The 21,958-nt window shown below is 47.4% G+C and overlaps 1 protein-coding gene across 1 annotated transcript in view; it reads right to left on the reverse strand.

The window, feature by feature from the left end:
- The window catches only part of DNAH6 (dynein axonemal heavy chain 6), a 3,261,518-nt gene that overhangs the window by 2,302,458 nt on the left and 937,102 nt on the right, over positions 1–21,958 (reverse strand). Inside the window, 1 exon segment of the mRNA XM_029602297.1 lies at positions 17,653–17,772. Coding sequence (XP_029458157.1) covers positions 17,653–17,772 — 120 coding nt within the window.

Raw genomic sequence — 21,958 nt, forward strand, 5'->3', positions numbered from 1 at the left:
TGGAATTGTTCAGGCAGGGTTTCAGAGAAATCTTGTATTTGCTTGAAAATGACCCTATTGTATTGGGTCATATACAGCTGATAAGAAGCTATTCTGGAGATAAGCATGGCCCCTTGGTAAACTCGTCAACCAATATTATCTAAGAACTTGTGTTCTTTGATAGGAGGTATAGATGAGTATGGCTTCGTTCTTTTTGCTTTCTTTTGGGCTGATTCAACCACTACTGAGTGGTGGTCAAGCTGAGGTTTGTGAAAGCCAGGTGCTGACTGTACGAGATAAGTAGAGTCAGCTTTTTTATGTACTGGAGCAATGGATCCAGGATTCTCCCAATTCTTTTTTAGAAGGTCAAGAAAAACCTGATGAATTGGAATGGAAGTGATCACTTTAGGGGCATCCAGGAATTGGAGAAGCTCCATCATCTGGTGCCTGTCATCTTGCTCCGTCTGAAGCGGAAAAGGGACCAATTCTGACATTTCCTTCACAAAATTGATGAAAGAGAGGTCCTCTGGAGGAGAACGCTTTCTACTTTCAGCAGAAGAGGGTGGTGAAGGTAAATCATCGATGTCTGTGGACGAATCATCCCCCCAGGTGTCATAAGGATCAGCTGGCTGACCTGTAGGACCAGGAGGGGGTTGGATACCCGAAGGTCCCAGCTGAGGCTCCGAGAAAGTCGAAGGAATCACCGGGGGCACCGAGAATGCCCTGACGGGCATCGGTGCCGGCATCGAAGGTATTGAGGCGCCGATGTGCGTATCACCCCCGATGAATGAATCTGTGGCAAGGGACGACACGGCATTGATGGTTGAGGCACAACTCCTGAAGGAGGAATGCGGAATGGTGTTTCTGCTCCTGATGAAGCTGTCATCGTGGATCACACCGGGTCTGTCGGCGACCCAGGAATTACCAGTGGAAGGGCGGTCATGAGCGCTTCCATCCGGGAAAGCAGCGGTGCCAGCTCTGCTGGAATCGGGTCGGTGACCGGTTCCACTCTCGGCGCCGGAGTCGGTGCTGGAGGGACCTGGAGCCATTGCATCGCCTTGTCGATGGCCTCCTGGACCAGCCGGTCCAGTTCTTCCCGGAGACCTGAGGTAACAAGACCTGGCTCCGTAACTGAAGAGGGAGGCTGAGGCAGAGCCGAAGGGACCACCTTTACAGGCGAAATCGCGACTCCCAAACCCCGATCGGGTGAGGGTTGCCTCGATGTCTCGGTCACAGGAGTGGACGGTGCCGCTCCTGGCTGGGGCTTCTTCGAGGGAGGTTCGGACGGTGTCGAGGTCGATGGCTTCGGTTCCTCGAGGGTCCGAGACTTGCGATGCCGATGACAATGTTTCTCCCTCCGATCCCCTTGATCTTCGGGGGAAGGGACAGGAGTCGATGGCCGTGAAGACGTCGATGGCGGCCGGTCACCGGACGGTTGTCGATGGTGGTGCGACTTCGACAGTGCCGGTTCCGATGACGTCGATGCGATGGACGGCGTCGGGGTGTGAGCACGGAAAAGGAGTCCCATCTTCTCCATTCTGGCTTTGCGACCTTTTGGTGTCATAAGGGCACATTTGGTGCAAGTCAGGACGTCATGCTCACTACCTAAACACAATACACAGATTCTATGAGGGTCTGTAATAGACATGGTGCACGTACAATCTGGGCACCGACGGAAACACGACGCCATGGCCATAGGAAAAAATTGAGCCGCGGTACGTCGACGGCCAGTAGGCCGCGAGGGCCAAACTCGACGGTAATCGATGAAAAAACGGCAAAAAACTTACCGAAGTACCATGGGTGAGTAAAGAAAGAGGAGGGACCCGTGTGGGGCAACTTTAACCTTAAAGAAGTCCGTGAGGAAAATTCCTGTCAGGAATCTCTTCAGAGCTCCTAAACCGCGAGGCTACTGCTGCGCGGAAAAAAGAAGACTGAAGGGGGACCCCTGCTGGCTGCAGGGTTAGTGCCATGCTGGGCATGCCCAGTAGGGGCCAGTCAAAGTTCTAGAAACTTTGATAAAAGTGTTCCGTGATTGGGCTCTGTCCTGTGACGTCACCCATTTCTGAGGACTACCATCCTGCTTGTCCTGTGAGAATAGGAGCTACCACCCAAGAAAGAGATCTAGATATCATAGTGCATAACACGTTGAAATCGTCGGTTCAGTGTACTGCTGCAGTCAAAAAAACAATGTTGGGAATTATTAGAAAGTGAATGGTGAATAAAACAGAAAATGTCATAATGCCTCCGTATCACTCCATGGTGAGACCGCAACTTGAATACTGTGTACAATGCTGGTTGCCGCATCTCAAAAAAGATATAGTTGCGATGGGGAAGGTAAAGAGAAGGGTGACAAATGATAAAGGGAATGGAACAGCTCCCCTATGAGGAAATTACTAAAGAGGTTAGGACTGTTCAGCTTGGAGAAGAGACTGCTGAGGGGGGATATGATAGAGGTGTTTAAAATCTTGAGAGGTCTAGAATGGGTAAATGTGAATTGGTTATTTACTCTTTCAGGTAATAGACGGACTAGGGGGCACTCCATGAAGTTAGCATGTGGCACATTTAAAACTAATCTGAGAAAATTCTTTCTCCACTCAATGCACAATTAAAGTCTGGAATTTGTTGCCAGGGGATGTGGTTAGTGCAGTTAGTGTAGCTGTGTTTAAAAAAGGATTGGATAAGTTCTTGGAGGAGAAGTCCATTACCTGTTATGTTGTGAAGAAAGTCAATAGTGGACCCTTGGGCCGGCTGATATGGACGACGTCCACAGTTGGTAATGAGCCGGGAGGCGGAGCTTAGCTGGAGCTGAAGGATGACGTCTTCACCCTGGAAACCCGAGACCCCCCCAGGAGGGGCCCGTAGGGGTCCGAGTCGCTGGGACTTAGGAGAATCGTGAAGAAATCCGAGGATCGTAGCTGGCTGAGGGTAAGGAGAATCGTGAAGAAGTCAGAGGATCGTGGCTGGCTGAAGGCAAGGAGAATCGTGAAGAAGTCCGAGGATCGTGGCTGGCTGAAGGCAAGGAGAATCGTGAAGAAGTCCGAGGATCGTGGCTGGCTGAAGGCAAGGAGAATCGTGAAGAAATCCGAGGGTCGTGGCTGGCTGAAGGCAAGGAGAATCGTGAAGAAGTCCGAGGGTCGTGGCTGGCTGAAGACAAGGAGAATCGTGAAGTCGGAGCTGGAGTCAAGGCGCAGCAGGAATGAGCTGGAACCTGAGCTGGAAGCAAGGCACGGCTGGAACAAGCAGGAACCAGAGCTGGAAGCAAGGCACGGCTGGAACAAGCAGGAACCAGAGCTGGAAGCAAGGCACGGCTGGAAGAAGCAGGAACCAGAGCTGGAAGCAAGGCACGGCTGGAACAAGCAGGAACCAGAGCTGGAAGCAAGGCACGGCTGGAACAAGCAGGAACCAGAGCTGGAAGCAAGGCACGGCTGGAAGAAGCAGGAACCAGAGCTGGAAGCAAGGCACGGCTGGAACAAGCAGGAACCAGAGCTGGAAGCAAGGCACGGCTGGAACAAGCAGGAACAAGGCAACTAACCACTCAAAGAGCGACCACGTTGCAAAGGCAAGGTAAGGCAGTCAGACGCTGGTTTAAATAGCCAGCCAGCGTCTGACGTCAGGAACGGGGCGTTTCAGCACTTCCGGGTGCTGGACCTTTAAGAGCCCCCTCCTCGCGCGCGCGCGTGCCCAGGCAGTGGGAGGAGTCAGGCTCGGCCTTCGGCGGCGTCTCCACGTGGAGGGAGACGCTGCCATGCGGCCCTAAAGGCCCCAGACGCGGCGGATCGCGGCAGCCCCGGGGGAGCCGGCAGAAAGGTAAGGACCCGGTCGCTAGCCTGGCGACCGGGACCGCAACATTACCTGCTATTAATTACGTTGACTTAGAAAATATCCACTGCTATTACAAGCAACAGTAACATAGGATAGCTAATACAAGCAACAGTAACATGGGATAGTTTTTGGGGACATGCCAGGTTCTTATGGCATGGATTGGCCACTGTTGGAGACATGATGCTGGGCTTCATGGACCCTTGTAAGGTGTGACCCAGTATGGCATGTTCTTAGGAATAGCACACAGATGCTGTGACCAAACTGAAATACATTTTGACTTCTGCCCTTGTGCTGGCATATCTAGATCTCACACAAGACTTTTTCCTATACCCTGTAGTTGGAAAAAATAGTGTAGGTGCAGCACTAACACAGCGTTTAGGAGGGACAGACCGTCTAATTGCTTTCTTTTTCAGAGTTCTCATCTCTCCTGAACAAAAAATGGGAATTTGTGAAAAGCATATACTGGCATCTTATGCTGCTAAGCAGAAATGTACATACATAATTGGTGCTCGGACCACCCATATCTGCAACCATCACACCCCACTTAAATTTACCATGGAAGGAAAATTAGCATGTACCAAGATTAGGACTGAGAGAATAGTCCAGTGGACCCTATGCTACAGACCCAAAATGTAAAGTTTGAATTGCTGAAATAACACAAAATACAGATTGCAGGAATCTTGCTTTAGGGACAGCCTCATGATTGTCAGTCCTCACCTAGTGCTCCTAATCATATAGGGGTAGATTTTAAAAGCCCTACGAGTGCTGGAACCATATCATTCAACTGAAAAAAAAATTGTGTGTTTATAGATTTCTGTTTTCAGGCATTACTGACTAGGATACTGTACTGACTGCACTCTGAAAAAAAGATTCCTATGGGATGGTGACCACTGCATTGTATTTACTTCATCTGTGTAGTTGATGAGTCCTATATTATAGTTCTTCCATATAGATCTTGGTAAGTAATATTATTCATTCTACTTAGTTTCATGATTTAGTGTATCCTACATTTAGTTCATTTTGTACCAACTCCACCTCGGCTTCATGATCCACTTCTGCAACAGATTGCTTAGGCCATGGTCCCGGCAGATGCCTGTTGCACCCCTCGGTCGCAGAAGACTGAGAACCTTGTTGCTTACCTCTCTTTCTCCTCTGTCTGCCTCGTTGGGACAAGTTGCAGCCTCCGCTAGTGAACACTGACCTCCGCGGCGTTTTCCAAACACCACAGCCGACCGCCATATCCCAGCAGGGATTACCTAGGGCACACTCTCAAGGGCCTCCTAAGCACACGTCATGGCGGGAACCTCGGGGCATCCCCACCCGATGACGTCAGCTACCTGCAGTCCTTAAACCACTCGGCCCTTAGCTAAAATGAGTTAGCAAGGTTTACCTGCCTACCTAATTCCGCTCCTTGAATCCTGCCTCGTGGGTTTAGATGCTGAGTACCCGCTTCTCAGCGGCTCACCGGCATTCCGGCTATCCGCTCCTCGGAGGGCCTTCCTGCCTGCATCTCCTGCCTTCCCATCATCTTGGAGGTACTGGATTCCTATGTGAGTACCTCTTCTCTGCTTTTACCTTGCTTGCTGAATCCTATGACGGTATACCCCGCTCGTCGGACCACTACCGCTTCTCTATAGCCAAGCATCTCTTTATTTTACACAGCTGTTCCTGCCTCAACTCGCTGCAGCTTCCTCAGGCTACGTCTCCTCGTCTTCCAATGCGGTCTCCTCGGTGTACCCCGCTTTGCGGGCCACTACTGGAGCTGCACCCCCGAGGACCTTCCATCGCCTGTGGAACTCCTGGTACACCTGCACTACAGAGACAACCAGATACCATCTGCTACAGTCTTATTTTGGTATTCTCTACCTGCACAGAACTGTGTTTCTCTCCATAATAAAGACTCTCTACTAGGGAGTGCTGTGTACCAGACCAAGCCTGCCTACGGTGAGGCCCACGGGGCTCCTCCCTGTGGGCGGTGTCAACCCTCACCTAGATCAAAGCATCCTCTCTCTCTGCGACGAATACCAGCTACTACCCAATCATGTCTGGAGGAACCAATGGTCAGAGGCGCCTCTCCCCTGAAGAGATGTTCCAATGACATCAGTTAGGAATCTGTTTCTACTGCACCGGGACTGGGCACCAACTCGCATGATGCCCTTGGAGGCTGGGAAACTACCAAGGCTAGGATCTCATGGGGAGGTGATCCTAGGCTTCACAACTCCAACTGCTCAGCTAACACTCTCAGTGACCATTATGGTGGACAACCAGGAGTTCCCTATATTAGCCTTAGTCGATTCTGCTACCGGGGAAACTTCATTATGAAAGCCTTCATCAACTACTTGTACCTTCCTACGGTGCCTTGTAGGACACCACTTGTCGTTTTATCCAATCATGGGGACCCTCTGCCCAGGCGGATCACTCTAGCCACAGCGCCTTGCAAGTACGCACCCGCATTATGCATGTGGAAAAGACAGTTCTCCACGTTATTGATAAAGCAGTACACCCCATTGTACTTGGTCTTCCATGTTTACAATGCCATTCTCCACAATTTGATTAGGCTTCATTACAGCTGTCCAGCTGTGTCCTCAATGCCACAACTCCTGCCTAAAACGAGTTGCACCACCACTCCGTTTGCCTTTAGCAACCACCTTGTGGGTTTACCCCCACTGTATATTGACTATGCAGTTGACTTCTCCAAAAAGGAAGCCAAGACACTGCCCTCTCATAGGTTATACAACTGTGCCATTGAACTGCTCCCTAATTCTGAACACCCTTATGGAAGGGCGTACCATTATCAGTCCCAGAGACCCAAGCTATGACAGAATATATCAAGGAAAACCTCGACCAGGAACTGGCTTCTTTATTGTGTCCAAGAAGAATGGCTTACTATGTCAGTGTATTGATTCCTGAGGGCTAAATGTGATTACAAAGAAAGATCGGTACCCTTTACTGCTCATCACTGAGCTATTTGACTGCTTCCAAAGATGAAGCCGGGAGACAAATGGAAGACTCCTCATTGTGTCATCATCTATCTTGATCACATCCTCATTTTCTCTAAAGACCTTGACTCGCATTGCCAGAACCTACATCTAGTTCTCCAAAGACTGCGAAATAACAAGCTGTACATGAAGCTAGAGAAGTGTATTTTTGAAATACACATGGACCCAGTTAACATCAAAAGTATCCAAAACTGGCTGCAACCTACTGGCCTATGTGCCCTGCAAAGGTGCTTTAAGCTTTGCCAACTACTACTGGCACTTCATTCCTAACTACTCTAAGATTGTGGCCCCTCTTATGGCTCTCACCTGCAAGGGAGTGAACACTAAGGTATGTACCCCAGAAGCCATCACAGACATCCAAGAGATGAAGGACGCCTTCCTACAAAGAACCTGTCTCCACCATCCTGATCCCACTTAACCCTTTATAGTCGAAGTAGATGCATCCACTCTGGGAGTAGGGACAGTCTTGATTTGACACTCGGATAAAGATGTTCTCTATCCATGCTCCTTCTTTTCAAAAAAAATTTCTTCTGAGGAGTGCAACTATGGAATTGGCAACAGAGCACAGCTGGCCATTAATCTCACACTCGGAGTGGCATCACTGGCGCTAAGGAGCTCATCATCGCATTACTATTTACATTGATCATCAAAACTTGGAACATCTCCACCATGCACAATGGTTCAATGCTCGCCTGGCCCACTGGTCTCTATATTTTGCATGTTTTGACTTCGAGATAAGATATCGACCAGCCACTAAAAACGATCAAGCTGACGCCCTGTCTCTCCTGGTACTGCTGCACTGGAGGTGGATTCTTGGGCTGAGGTGGGGTTGACGCAACCCATAGGCAAGTGCCCACGGTTCCCACCATCAGCAGGTGGAGTGGGATAAAGCTAGAGGCCACTGGAGCTTCACCTATACCAGCCCACGTTCCCCTCGAGTTGAGCCTTTGGGTGCCGGGGCCACAGGACTTAGGCGGTCCTCGGGATAGAACAATGAAGATAGATAGTTCAGCCCAGAGACAGCAGTCAGCAGGTGGCAGAGTTTTATCCAGGATGGGTTACGGAACTTAAACTCAAGCACCAAGGAACAAGGAGAGACTGAAGGTGCCTGAGCAAGGAAAGGCCGGAGCCTTAAGTGTCCACTGTCGAGCTTGAATGGAGGTTAGCGGCCAGTAGAAGATGTAGCAAGCAACGTAGAACTTTGGACATAAGAGAGTCTATAGCAAGGTCATCTGTAGCAATGGTCAGGGCATGGAGAAGGCAGGCGAAGTCAGGTTTAGCAGTGGTCAAGGCAGGGAGAAGGCAAGCGTGGTCAGGCGTAGCAGGGGTCAAGGCACGGAGAAGGCAGGCATGGTCAGGCGGGGCTGAAGTCAGGCTTGGAGAATACAGACGTGGTCAGGCAAAGCAGAGGTCAGGCTTGGAAAAGGCAGACGTGGTCAGGCAAAGCGATGATCAAAACCAGAGAGTCAATCCAACACTTAACAAGCCGAGCAGGAACCAGGAACTAGGAGAATCAGGAACACGGAACAAGGCAAACAAGGGTAGCAACGCGTATGAGGAGTACGAGGAGACCTGTTGCAAAGGCAACACTGAGGAGTACTGCCTGAGCTTTTATATGTTGAGGGAACTGACGTCAACATCCGGGTCTGCAGCCAAGTTCCCGCTGCGGATCCTTTAAATGACTCACGGTGGTGCGCACGTGTGCCTAGGGGGAGGCATAGTGCTGCTGATGGCATCTCTCCGTGGCCCATGTGGAGAGGCCCGGAGGATGGAGGCATCCCGGCTGGAGGTCCCACAATGTGGCACAGAGCCGGAGGCGCCAGCGGAGGTCAGAGGCCAGAGCTGGCGTCCCACTGCCGCCAGCTACGAAGAGCTGGAGCCTGGAGTCTTTGCAGATAGGTGAGAGGGCCGCACCGCGAGTCTGCCATGGGCAGCAAGCGTAACAGTACACCCCCTTTACGCCCCCCTCCTGGAGGTCGTGGCTTGACCAGATGGGCACGGTAGAAGTTCCTGAGGAGGGTTTTATCCAGGATGTTCTGAGCAGAGTAAGACCGGGGATCTTTACATCTCAGTGGAGGGATTGCAGACAACAGAATGTCTGTATCCCTTTGATTTTGTTTTGCAGGTGGGGGTTCCCTCAGTGGAAGTTTCCTCTTATCTTGCAGTGGTGAGGCAGAGTGACATCTAAGATCTGTAAAGGAGAGATCTTGCGAATAATCCGAAGTAGGGGAGGGCGAAGATGAGATGTGTATTGGTGATACTACATCTTTGTTATCTGACAGGTCGAAAAAAGACCTAGGAGGAGAGACCTGCTTTTTATTTTTCCCTGACTTGTCCATCTTGAGGATAGCAAATGTTGCTTACCTGATGTAACAGGTGTTCTCACAGGACAGCAGGATGTTAGTCCTCACGAATGGTGACATCGAGGAAGGAGCCCACCACGGAAAACTTCTGTCAAAGTTTAAACAGAACTTTGACTGGCCCCTACTGGGCATGCCCAGCAAGGCACTGACCCTGCAGCCAGCAGGGGTCTCCCTTCAGTCTGATTTTCAAAGCTACAGGCAGTGCCTAGAAAGTAAAAACAAAACAAACCCAACACCGCGGGGTGGCGGGCGGGTTTCGTGAGGACTAACATCCTGCTGTCCTGTGAGAACACCTGTTACATCAGGTAAGCAACATTTGCTTTCTCACAGGACAAGCAGGATGGTTGTCCTCACAAATGGGTGAGTACCGAGCTGAGGATGTCCTGACCTGCACCAAATGCACCCAAAAACGTGCAACAGGCACTACAACTGGGGTGGAATTTGGTAAAGGGCATCCGCACCCTAACGGGAAGGTGGAAGGGTGTTGGTACATCACGTTGGAAAAAGGTTACGCAAGACAGATTGGCCGAAGATGGAGTCCTGTCTTCCAGCTTTGTCCAAACAATAGTGGGCTGCAAAGGTATGGAGAGAACTCCAGGTTGCAGCCCTGCAGATGTCAGGAAGCGGCACCGATCGAAGGTGTGCCACTGACGTCGCCATGGCCCTCACAGAGTGTGCTTTCACACGGTCTTGAAAGGGAATGCCAGCTTGCTGATAGCAAAAAGAAATGCAGTCCGCCAACCAGGAGGAAAGAGCCTGCTTACCCACAGGATGTCCTAACTTGTTAGGATGAAAAGAGACAAATAATTGAGTGCTCTTCCTGTGAGCAACTGTACGGTCTAGATAAAAAGCTAGAGCTCGTTTGCAGTCTAGGGTATGCAGAGTCTGTTCCCCGGAGTTGGAGTGGGGCCTGGGAAAAAAGATAGGTAGTATGATAGATTGATTAATATGAAACTCAGAAACTACCTTAGGTAAAAATTTAGGGTGAGTGCGGAGTACCGCCCGGTCCTGCAGGAGCTTAGTGTAAGGCGGATAGGTAACTAGGGCCTGCAATTCACTAACCCTGCGAGCTGAAGTGATAGCCAAAAGGAATAACACTTTCCATGTGAGATACTTTAACTCACAGGAGTGCAGAGGTTCGAAAGGAGGTTTCATTAGACGACCAAGAACCAGGTTAAGGTCCCAAGATGGGGCCGGAGGACGTAAGGGTGGCTTCAGATGGAGCAAGCCTTTAAGAAAACGGGTTACTAGGGGTTGTACTGAAATAGGGACACCCTGTACACCTTTATGGAAGGCGGCTACCGCACTGAGATGCATTCTGATAGAAGAGGTTTTAAGACCTGATTCAGAGAGATGCCATAAATAGTCCAAGAATTTGGAGATTGGACAGGAAAGGGGATCAAGGGACTGAGAAGTGCACCATGATGTGTACCTTTTCCATTTGTATGAGTAAGACTTTCTTGTGGAAGGCTTTCGTGAAGCTATCAGGACCCGAGAAACGGAATCTGAAAGGTTGAAAGGCTGAAGGACTAACCTTTCAACATCCATGCCGTCAGGGACAAGGCTTGGAGGTTGGGATGGAGGAGGCATCCGTCGTTTTGAGTGAGCAGATGCGGGTCCTTTCCCAGAGGAATGTGCCTGCGGATGGAGAGATCCTGGAGTATTGGAAACCATACTTGGCGTGGCCAGTAAGGTGCTATCAGGATCATGGTTCCCCCGTCCTGGCGTAGCTTCACGAGAGTCTTTGACACAAGAGGAAGTGGAGGGAATGCATAGAGCAGACCGGTTGTCCACTTGAGGGAGAATGCATCCCTCGGCCGAGAGTGCTGGCTCCGAATGAGAGAGCAGTAATCGTCCACTTTGTGGTTCTGAGGGGACGCAAAGAGGTCTATGCGGGGAGAACCCCACTTGTGAAACAGAGAGGTCGCTACCAGAGGATCGAGTGACCACTCGTGCGGTTGGAAGACACGGCTCAGCTGGTCTGCCAATACATTGTCTACTCCCGGCAGGTAAGTGGCCCTGAGGTACATGGAGTGGGAGAGGGCTTCCGCCCAGATCTGCGCAGCTTCCTGACACAGAAGGAAGGAGCCTGTGCCTCCCTGCTTGTTTATGTACCACATGGCCACTTGGTTGTCCGTCTGGATTAAGATTATCTGATGGAATAGATGATCTTTGAAAGTTCGGAGTGCATAGCGGATTGCGCGAAGTTCCAGGAAATTGATCTGGTGTTCGGCTTCCTCGTTGGACCATAACCCTTGGGTTTGAAAGTCGTCCACATGGGCTCCCCAACCGATGTGAGAAGCGTCGGTGGTTAGGATTACTTGCGGATCCGGTGGAAGAAAGGGTAAGCCCTGAAGGAGGTTGACCTGAGTCGTCCACCAGGTTAAGGATAGGCGCAGCGCTTGTGTGACTGTGACTATGGAGGACAGAGGCTGAAAAGCTTGAATCCATTGGTGTCGTAGAGTCCATTGTGTTACTCTCATGGCTAGTCGGGTCATGGGAGTGACTTGAACCGAGGATGCCATGTGTCCTAGGAGAATGAGGAACTGGCGAGCCGTGGCAGTGTTCTGAGACTGGAGCTGGCGAGCCAGGGATATTAGGGTGTGGACCCTCTGAAGAGGAAGGTAAGCCTTTGCCTGCAAGGTGTCCAAGTCTGCTCCAATGAAGGATAAGGTTTGAGACGGGACTAAGCAAGATTTCTCGTAATTGACGAGAAACCCTAAGGAAAGGAGTGTTTGAATTGTCAATTTTAGGGAGGATTGAGCTATCTGTTGGGTGGAGGCCCTGATTAGCCAATCGTCCAGGTATGGGTAGACGTGGACACCTTCCTTCCTGAGGAATGCTGCTACCACTATGAGACATTTGGTAAAGACTCGTGGGGCAGAAGCTAGATCGAAAGGGAGGACACGGTATTGATAATGGTCGTGGCCAACTAGAAACCGCAGATATTTGCGATGGGATTGTGTGATCGCAATGTGGGTATAAGCGTCCTTGAGGTCGAGAGAGCACAGCCAATCCCCTCTTTGTAGCAGAGGGAGCAGCGCGCCTAGGGTTACCATTTTGAACTTCTCTTTTTGAAGGTATTTGTTGAGGGCTCGAAGGTCCAAAATGGGACGTAGTCCCCCCGATTTCTTTGGTATTAGGAAGTATCTGGAATAGAATCCCTTGCCTCGTTGAGAGGGAGGAACGGGTTCTATAGCATTTGATTGCAGAAGAAGAGATACTTCCTGTTGTAATTGAGCCAAATGGGTGGATAGACTCCACGCTTGAAGAGGCGGGGAGTCTGCCGGAAGAGTTATGAAGTTGAGGTGGTAACCCTGTGCGATAATTGTTAGCACCCACTGATCTGAGGTGATCTGCAACCATGGTTGTAGAAAATGGTACAGTCGACCTCCTACAGGGATGTCCGGAAGAGGGGTTTGGCATGTGTTCCCTACAGGGGAGTCAAAGGCCAGCCGCAGGCCCAGGAGGAGGGGCTACAGTAGGCCTTTGTTTCCTAGGCTGACGCGGCTGAGGCCTAGTAGAGGATCGAGATGGACGAGGCCTGGCCGATGGAGGGTAATAACGGCGTGGTCGAAAGAATGACTTCTTAGAGTCTTTCTTTTGCGGTTGCTTGGAGGTCAGCTCAGGTGGGACAGATGAGAGTTGTTTCAACGTCTCATGGTGGTCTTTCAACTCCGCCACAATCTGCTGAATTTGCTCTCCAAACAAATTATCGCCTAAGCAGGGTAAATCAGCAAGACGATCCTGAACCTCTGGGCGAAGGTTGGATGATTTTAACCAAGCCCAACGTCTGGCTGAGATGGCTGTGGCTGAAACTTTTGTGGAAGCATCGAATATGTCGTAGGCAGTCCTAATCTCGTGCTTCCCTGCCTCAAATCCCTTGTGAAGAAGGGCTTGAAGCTGCGGTTGGTATTGGTCTGGTAACGTGTCAGCATAGTCTTGCATCTGCTTAAGGATGGCTCTGTTGTACTGAGTCATATAAAGTTGATATGAAGCTATGCGTGAAATCAACATAGCTCCATGATAGACTTTCCGTCCAACACTATCTAGGAACTTGTTGTCCCTGGTAGGCGGGGTAGAAGAGTGTGGCTTAAGACGCTTGGCCTTCTTCTGCGCGGACTCAACCACAACAGAGCGATGATCCAGTTGAGGTTTTTGGAAACCTGGTGCTGACTGGACAAGGTAGGTGGAGTCAGCTTTTTTGTTAACTGGGGACACTGATGAAGGAGATTCCCAGTTTTTCTTGAGCAGATCCAAAAACACCTGGTGTATAGGGATGGAAGCGATGATTTTTGGAGCATCCAGAAATTGAAGGAGTTCCATCATCTGGTGTCTGTCATCAGCTTCAGATTGTAGTTGAAAAGGTACAACTTCTGACATTTCTTTCACAAAATTAATGAAAGATAGATCCTCAGGAGGAGATCTTTTTCTACTCTCTGTAGGAGATGGAGGCGAAGGCAAATCCGTGTCAGAAGATGTATCATCATCATCACCCCAGGTATCGTAGGGATCAAGTGGGGTTTGTAACCCTGATGGACCTGGCTGAGGCTCTAAAGGCATCGATGGAAACCGAGGTGGAATCGGTGCCGTAGGTGGAACCAGAAATGGCATCGATGGCTTCGGTGCTGTCGATGGAATCGGTGCCTGGCGTGGAATGGATGGAACCGAAGGATATATCGGTGGAGATATACCAGAAGGCACCGATGGAACCACCCCGGAAGGGGGAATCCGGAACGGTGTTTCTCCTGCCGATGAAAATCCAGTCGGAGACGGTGGTGTTGTCGATGGCACTGGAATCACCGATGGAAGGGCCGTCATGAGCGCCTCCATGCGGCTCAGTAGCGGTGCTAGCGCTTGTATCAACGGCTCGGTGGTCGGTTCCCTCCTCGGTGGTGAAGCCGGTGCCGGTGTCGGTGCCGGAGGCAGCACTGGAACCGGTGCCGGAGACGGTGCCGATGGAGGTTGCAATTTCTTCATCGCTTTCTCGATGGCCTCCTGGACCAGCCGGTCCAGTTCTGCCCGGAGACCAGGGGTAACCATACCCGGCTCGACGGGAGAGGGAGGCTGAGGCAGGGCCGGAGGGACCACCGTAACCGGTGGGATCACGGCCCCCGCACCCCGGGAGGGTGAGGGTTTCCTCGATGCCTGCGAACGAGACGTGGAGGGTGTCCGGTCTGTTCGCGGCTTCTTTGTCGGTGGCTCGGCTTGAGCAGAGGTCGATGGCTGTGGATCCTCGACAGGCCGAGACTTGTGCCGTCGATGGCGGTGCCTTTCCTTCCGATCCCCTCGCCCATCCGGGGAAGGGACGGGAGTCGACGGCCGAGAAGCGATCGATGGCGGACGGTCACCGGAGGGTTGACGATGATGGTACAACTTCGACGGTGCCGGTTCCGATGACGTCGATGCTATCGATGGCGTTGGGGTGGGTGCATGAAAGAGGAGCCCCATCTTCTCCATCCTGGCTTTGCGACCCTTGGGTGTCATTAAGGCACATTTGGTGCAAGTCAGGACATCATGCTCACTACCCAAACACATCACACAAACCCTGTGGGGGTCTGTGATGGACATAGTCCGGGTACAATCCGGACAGCGGCGGAACCCCGTTGCCATGGCCTGAAGCCAAAATTTAGGCTGGGGATCGGTAAGTGCCAACAGGCCTCAAGGGCCAAATTCGACGGTAGTCGATGGAAAAAGGCAAAAAACTTACCGGGTTCCGTAAGATGACTAAAAATTTGTCGAAGGGAGACCCCTGAGGGGCAAATTTTCTTAGGAAATTAATTTCCAAATTCCTGTCAGGAACGTGGTTAGAGAGCTCCTTTCACCGCGTGGCAACTGCTGCGCGGAAAAAAGAAGACTGAAGGGAGACCCCTGCTGGCTGCAGGGTCAGTGCCTTGCTGGGCATGCCCAGTAGGGGCCAGTCAAAGTTCTGTTTAAACTTTGACAGAAGTTTTCCGTAGTGGGCTCCATCCTCGATGTCACCATTTGTGAGGACAACCATCCTGCTTGTCCTGTGAGAAATATTTAGATAAAGCCTGTATGTTTGGTAGGTGATCACGTGGAGAATCCGCCACTGAAAGTCTTTCCCTATGCCCTGAAACATTATGTTGTGCTGATTGAGACGTAATTCTTTGCGTTGGTCTGTTCAATTTCTTAACCTGAGTTGACCTTGACTGAGTTGATGTCTAATCATGGGTCGGCGGCATTGGGCTCTTTGACTGCCTCAGATGCATGGGGCTCTTCAATGCCCTAGAATGAGTGGAGCTCTTTGATGTTCTCAGATGCATCAGGCTCTTTGACATTCTCAAATGCGTCAGGATCTCTGACGATCTTGGGTGCATCAGGCTCTCTGATGCTCTTGGATGTGTACTGCATCGTCTGCGTCGAGTGTCATACTTTATGCGACGATTCAGTTTTTGGGGCTTTTTGAAATGGCTTTGATTTTTTAATAGAAAGTAATCACTTGGGATCTTTGGCCCTCTTGATACTGCTGGCATCCCCTGACCCTGTTGACGAGTCATGACATACCTGGTCTGACTAATGGGACTTAGGGCCTGGTGATGATTGAGCCGACTTGGGTGGTGAAGTGGCATAGGAACACAATGCTTCCTGAAAGCTCAAAATCTTGGCTGCTCTATGCCATTGTGCTCTGGGAGACATTCTCACACAACCTCTGCAGGCCTTCTGGATGTTTGTTGTGGGGTTGTTTGTTTTTTTTTTTAAGAAAACAGTCCGTGAGTCCGATCTGAAGCACGGAAGAAAAAGTACTGAGGAGACTCTCATGAGATTAACCGGAAGAGCCATGCAGTCGCACAAGTGGAAAGTTCTGCAAGCTTGGAAAGACAGCTTCACCCCGCGATGCCAGATGACATCTCCCAGGACAGCATGGCTAAATAAGTCTGCTAATCGATGGAAAAAATATTGTATGAACTGGTAATATAAAACAAACACTTGCGCACACAGGAGGAGACAGCAGACAATAGGTAAGGTAAACACTGAGGAAACAAGCAAAACACAAAGACAAAGCACTCAGGTAATCAAATTCCTAACTCTTCAAATGCCTAAATCTTCAAACTCACCAAGTTCCTCTCTTCACTTGATATACCCTCAAAGAAGCAGTTGGAAAAAACTGGCTTTTAAAAACCTAAAAAAATAATGCTTGAAGTGATAAAATATCATATGACCCGGTAAAATATTGTGCCACATGCTATTTGTAACATTATCCTAAAAATGCCCACTTTTTTATTGTGTGAACTTTAACTCACATCACGCGCGATATTTCTTTTTTTCGAATTATTATTATAGCTTAGTAAATATACAACTAAGGGGGTTATTTACTAAAGGTTTATCGTGTGCGTTAGGGCCTTATCGCGTGTAATAGGATTTAAATTAGCTGGAGGGGAGGAGTCGGGATGGGGAGGAGTCGGGGCAGAGAGGTGGAGGAGTCGGCCGTGGCACTGTTGCCGGCGATAATGTGAGGAACATTATCGCCAGCAGTAGTGCGGCGAATAGCTACATCTTTTATAGTGTCGCTATTTACTGTGAAAGGCTGCAGCCAGCTGCACTGTGGCCGGCAAAATTGCACCAACGCAGCGAGAATGACTGCGGCCTTTCTCAGGCCCGCCCGCTTTTTCACGGGATTCATCATTCCGCGAGGAATGATGAATCCTGCCCTAAGTGTGTACCTGAAGCAATGGAGGGTGAAGTGACTTGTCCAAGGTCACAAGGAGCAGCAGTGGGATTTGAACCTTGGTTTCCCTGGGTTAGAACTGTTAGAGGTTAGTCATGATGAATTTAGAGTTAGGCCTTGAGGTGCACCTTATTTTGTCAAATTATATTGTGATTTTACTGCTATTCAGAATTGTTTACACTTTTTAATATGACACTGTTTACAAGCTAATATTCTAATATGCTGTAACATGTTTTGAGTGAATTCAGTATTAACAAAGGTGAGTATCCAACTAATAAATCAAAATCCAAATATTAAAAAAATAAATTGGAATGTCATATACGGAACATTTAAGGTACTAATTACCCTTATAGCAAACTAACAGAACAAGGGGACATCATTTTAAGTTATTGAGCTGTATGTTGAATTATGTGTGTATTAATAGCCTATAAAGCTTATAAATGAATAAATACATTACTAAAGGACGAAGTATTTTTATACAGAATAGTAAAGCTCCTTAAAAAATGTCCAGAGGAAGCTGAACTGGCGACATTTATGTATCTATTTAAGTGATATTTAGCTGAGATTTTAATTTTAAATGTTAATCTATGAAGATATAATTTTGAGTTCTTGTGGAAAATTCCTTTACAGGAAGACTAGTGTTACCCACTGCATTGGATAACTTCTGTCTCTTATAGTTAATGTATATATTTGGACAACTGTTTGTCATTTGCTTATTGGTCTCTGTTTCTCTGACAGAATCAAAAAATAAAACATTTACTCTAAAGATAATAAGCTTTACGCTGCAGGTATTACTTACCAGTGTCTGATTAAATAAAGACAGCTGTTTCTGCCATTCATCTACACGTGTTTTAATTGGACCCACATAACGTGAAGAAGCAATAGTTGATATATTAATTATGCTGTCATCAAGAAGAACCTAAAATTCATAAAACAGTTTTTAAAATATTGTCAGTATTTATCCTATGCTGTAAAACATTGAAAATTAATAGTATTTGAAATCTGGCCATTTATAAAAAACATATCCCATATTCAATATGGGAGATTTAGAAAAGAATTATGACCATTCCATGCAAAATCCATGAATTATTGTAGTTCAGGAGTTGAGGTTATGGCAAGTTTTAAACATTTTACTTTAATAGCTAAAATCATTTTCCAGCTTTGTGTGCATATGAATCATTGTTTTCTTAGCTTTCTCCATTTTAATTCTCACTTTCTGTTTGCTTTTATGGTTCATTCTTTTCCTTTCTGTTTTTTACTATTCTATTTTCATCTCTTTTACTAACTTTACTCACTACATCCTGTCTCACACTTTTTCAAAGGTGTCTATTTTTCTCGTACCACTTGTGCTTCACCAGTCTCTCCTTCTCTTCAGTTTTTCATCTCTTACTCTTTCCCTTGCAGTCTCTCACATCTCTTCTCACATTCTATTAGTTTTCTCTCACTCTTCCTCTCACTCCACCCTTCCTAACTCCATTCCCATTATATCTGCACCTATCTCCTCCCGCCTTCTACCACTATTGACTGCTGACATCTCAACCAAATGGTTCCAACAGTAAATATTTCCCCAGAGAGCAGATTTTCTGTTTGTACACATGGCTCAAATTAAACAGAGCCCAGCATCTTCCCAGGGTTGGAGTAATGAAAATGATGAAAATGGAAGGTAAGAGCTAAGAAGCTGTTGCAAGAGCTTGAGGGAGAAGGAAGATTAGCCGCAAGCAGAAGAAGAAGTAACAGCAGCCAGGTGAAAAGACTCAGAAGAGAGGTAGAAGGGAGTCAGCAGTGACTTAGCGTAGAAGTTGGCCAAAAATAGCAGCAGCATCTTGGAGCCATAGTAGGGCAGTGGGCAAGTTACTGCAACTCAAGCAGGATGCAAATTCTGAAGAAGTTGCCATGGAATACTAACAAATGAAAGATCCTAGTTATAAACTGTTCCAGTACCATAATTAAAACAAAATATAGGAAAGGTAATTTTATAACAGCTTGCATACACATAGACTTCATTGCTAATTTTCAAAGCAGATTTTCACATGTAAATCCGCTTCGAAAAAAAGTGGGACTGTATGTACCATTGCATGGCATAAGTGTGCACATTTTGCCTACTAAACCGTAGGAGAAAATGCCCATGAAAATATTTCCAGACATATTTTGAAAATTGAAAGTACACATGTAAATGATTTCCCTGTGCCAACTCTGCCCCAGGAATGCCTTTTTGCAGAATGCATAACAATATGCACAAAATCACTTCCCCTGTGTACTTTTACACATACAATCCCCAAGCTAATTTTGAAAAAAGTCATTTTATGCATGTAAATGCTTTTTAAAATTACCCCCTTATGACCTTAATTTTCAAAGTCACTTATGTATGCATAACACCCGATTTTAGGGGATGCTCAAGAGTGTAATGATAGCTTCCAAATATTTATGATTTATTTTTTTACTTTTATTGTTTATCTTATATATTTTGTTAACCACAATAACAACTTTCAGGGTTTGTTTTTTTTATGGAGAGAAGCACAGAGAACAAATGAAGAGAAATAGATTGAACTGTGCATTCTACCTTATCCTTAAGTTGAGATAACAGGGTAGAAGAATTTAACAAACAAATGATAACTACTGGAGTAAGTTACAAGAAAAAAAACAAACGGATGGCGCTCTTGACCAGCGACCAAGATGGCCGCCTGAGTCTGCAGCTCTGCTGGATCTTTATATGGGGAAAAAAACCCGGTATAATGCAATCTTTTTTATATCCAAGTAGCATTATCAGAAACAAGAATAATGGCCACTACTAAGTCCGATAAGATGGAAGCCGCATGCGCCGCCTTTTCCGGATCTAAACGAATGAAGCCTGACCCACCATTACCAGACAAGGCCCCTCCGCCTAAAGTAATGGCGTCCGCTGATTTGGTCTTAACGGAACAGCTCAAAGACCTTGTTCAAATTATTGGAGAAAACACGGCGGCAATTAGAGGTGACATACAACAAATGTCCTGTCGATTAGACACATTTCAAAATCATATTGAAGATGTTGAGTCCCAAGTGGTGTCACTGTTGCTGGCAACTGCGCCGGTCCAGAGACTTGAACAAGACGTACTTAAACTGCAACGCGCCACAGATGATCTATCTAACCGCAACCAAAGAAATAATATCAGAATCTAAGGGGTGCCAAAAGGGATGGAAGGTGGTGATATAATTCAATTCATAATACAACTGAAATCCCACTGCTGCTCCTTGTGACCTTGGACAAGTCACTTCACCCTCCATTGCTTCAGTCTGCAACTAGACTTCGGGCAAGTTTTTGAAATTGAGAGGGCGCACAGAATCCCTTCTCGGCCCTTACGCAATTCCAAATACCCGCATCCTATCATTTTCAAGGTCCTCAGATATCAACAAGTTTTACAAATTTTCACCGCAGCTCGCAGAAAGGCACCCATATTACATCAAGGCCACACCCTTTTGTTTGTACCGGACTTTGCAAAAATGACCGCAGATAAAAGGAAAGCCTTTCTAGCATTGCGGCCCCGGATGCAAGCTCTTGGAGCGAAATATGGACTTCTATATCCTACGCAGTTAAAGATTACATGTCATAATCAAACTAAAGTTTTTCACAATCCCCAAAACTTGGAAACCTTTCTCTGCTACTTTGAGCATCCACAAGACATGGTAACATGACTCACTTGGACCTGCAAGTTTTTCTTGTTCACTGATATATAATAGATCATGTATCGCACAGCTAAAAAGGTCTGACTGCAAGACTCTTAGCTCTATTGTTCATTTTATTTGATACTGATAACGAAAAGCTTTTTTCCCATTCAGTTCTTTTTTGACAGAATTTGAAGTGGTGATGCAGTCTCAGGGGCCCATGGACTGCCTTGAGGCTCTTATTTGTTTTTTTCCATTTTAACACCACAGTGTGGAATGCTTACAGCACTGCGGTGGTTTGCATTTTTCATCTTGACCCATGCCAAGGTCCTTCCTTTGTTAAATGGTATCCTCCTCGATAATGGTTTTAATCCGTGGAAGACACTTGGATTTTTCTTTTTCTGTCTATCTCTTTTTCTTCTTTCAGTAAGGTATTACAGCATTGCATTTTTCTCATTGAATTATTTGGGCAACTATAATCTTATGGATGATCGACACTACTATCGATGGCTATGAAGATATCATCACTTACCTTGGTGTCTCTAACATTAATGGCTTCTCACATCCCATAAAACGCAAAAAACTTCTCACTTACCTGAATACTCTTCATCCCGATATTGCGCTTCTACAAGAATCACATCTCTCTGCAGCTGAAACCCTTAAACTCAAACAACAATGGGTAGGTCAGGTGTTCTTCAGCGCAGCTGTTCATAAGAAAAGAGGCATAGCAATACTTCTCCATAAAAATTTGAACGACCTTGACACTTATCATACAGCCCTAGATGGTCGATGGAACTTAATTCCGCTTCCAAAGCAAAATGAAAAATTAACTATCCTCAATATCTATGCTCCAACTGCAGACAATCCGTCTTTCTTCAATGAAACCTTTGCTAAGCTCTTAACTATGGATTCTTCATTCCTCTTAATTGGGGGAGATTTCAACCAACCACTTGATCCTTTCATTGATAAAAAATCAAAGGCTCAGATTGTACCTTCTAAGGCTGGGATTGTGATTAAACACTGGATGTCCTCCCTTGGACTTGCAGATCCATGGAGACTGTTACGACTAACGAACCATGAATATACTTACTACTCGGCCCCACATTCATCATACTCCAGGATAGATTACTTTCTAATGTCTAATAGTATGATTCCTCGCCTCCTCTCTGCTGAAATAGCACCAATCTTGGTATCCGACCATGCTGCAATCCGGCTACAATATCAATTATCTTCCACTACCCAGGTGGACAAACAATGACGGTTCAATTCGGCATTAATAGCAGATCCGGACTTCCTGCTTTTCATCCGAACTAAGGTCTATTTCCAATTTAATGACAACTCAGACATTTCAGCGGCCTCTCTTTGGGAGGCATTTAAAGCTACAATTCGGGGAGATATAATTAGTTTCACAACACACAAAAGGAAGAAACAGAAGGATGAATTAGCAGCCTTGCACTAACAAG

This window comes from Rhinatrema bivittatum, chromosome 1 (genome assembly GCF_901001135.1).
Source record: "Rhinatrema bivittatum chromosome 1, aRhiBiv1.1, whole genome shotgun sequence".
Taxonomy (NCBI): domain Eukaryota; kingdom Metazoa; phylum Chordata; class Amphibia; order Gymnophiona; family Rhinatrematidae; genus Rhinatrema; species Rhinatrema bivittatum.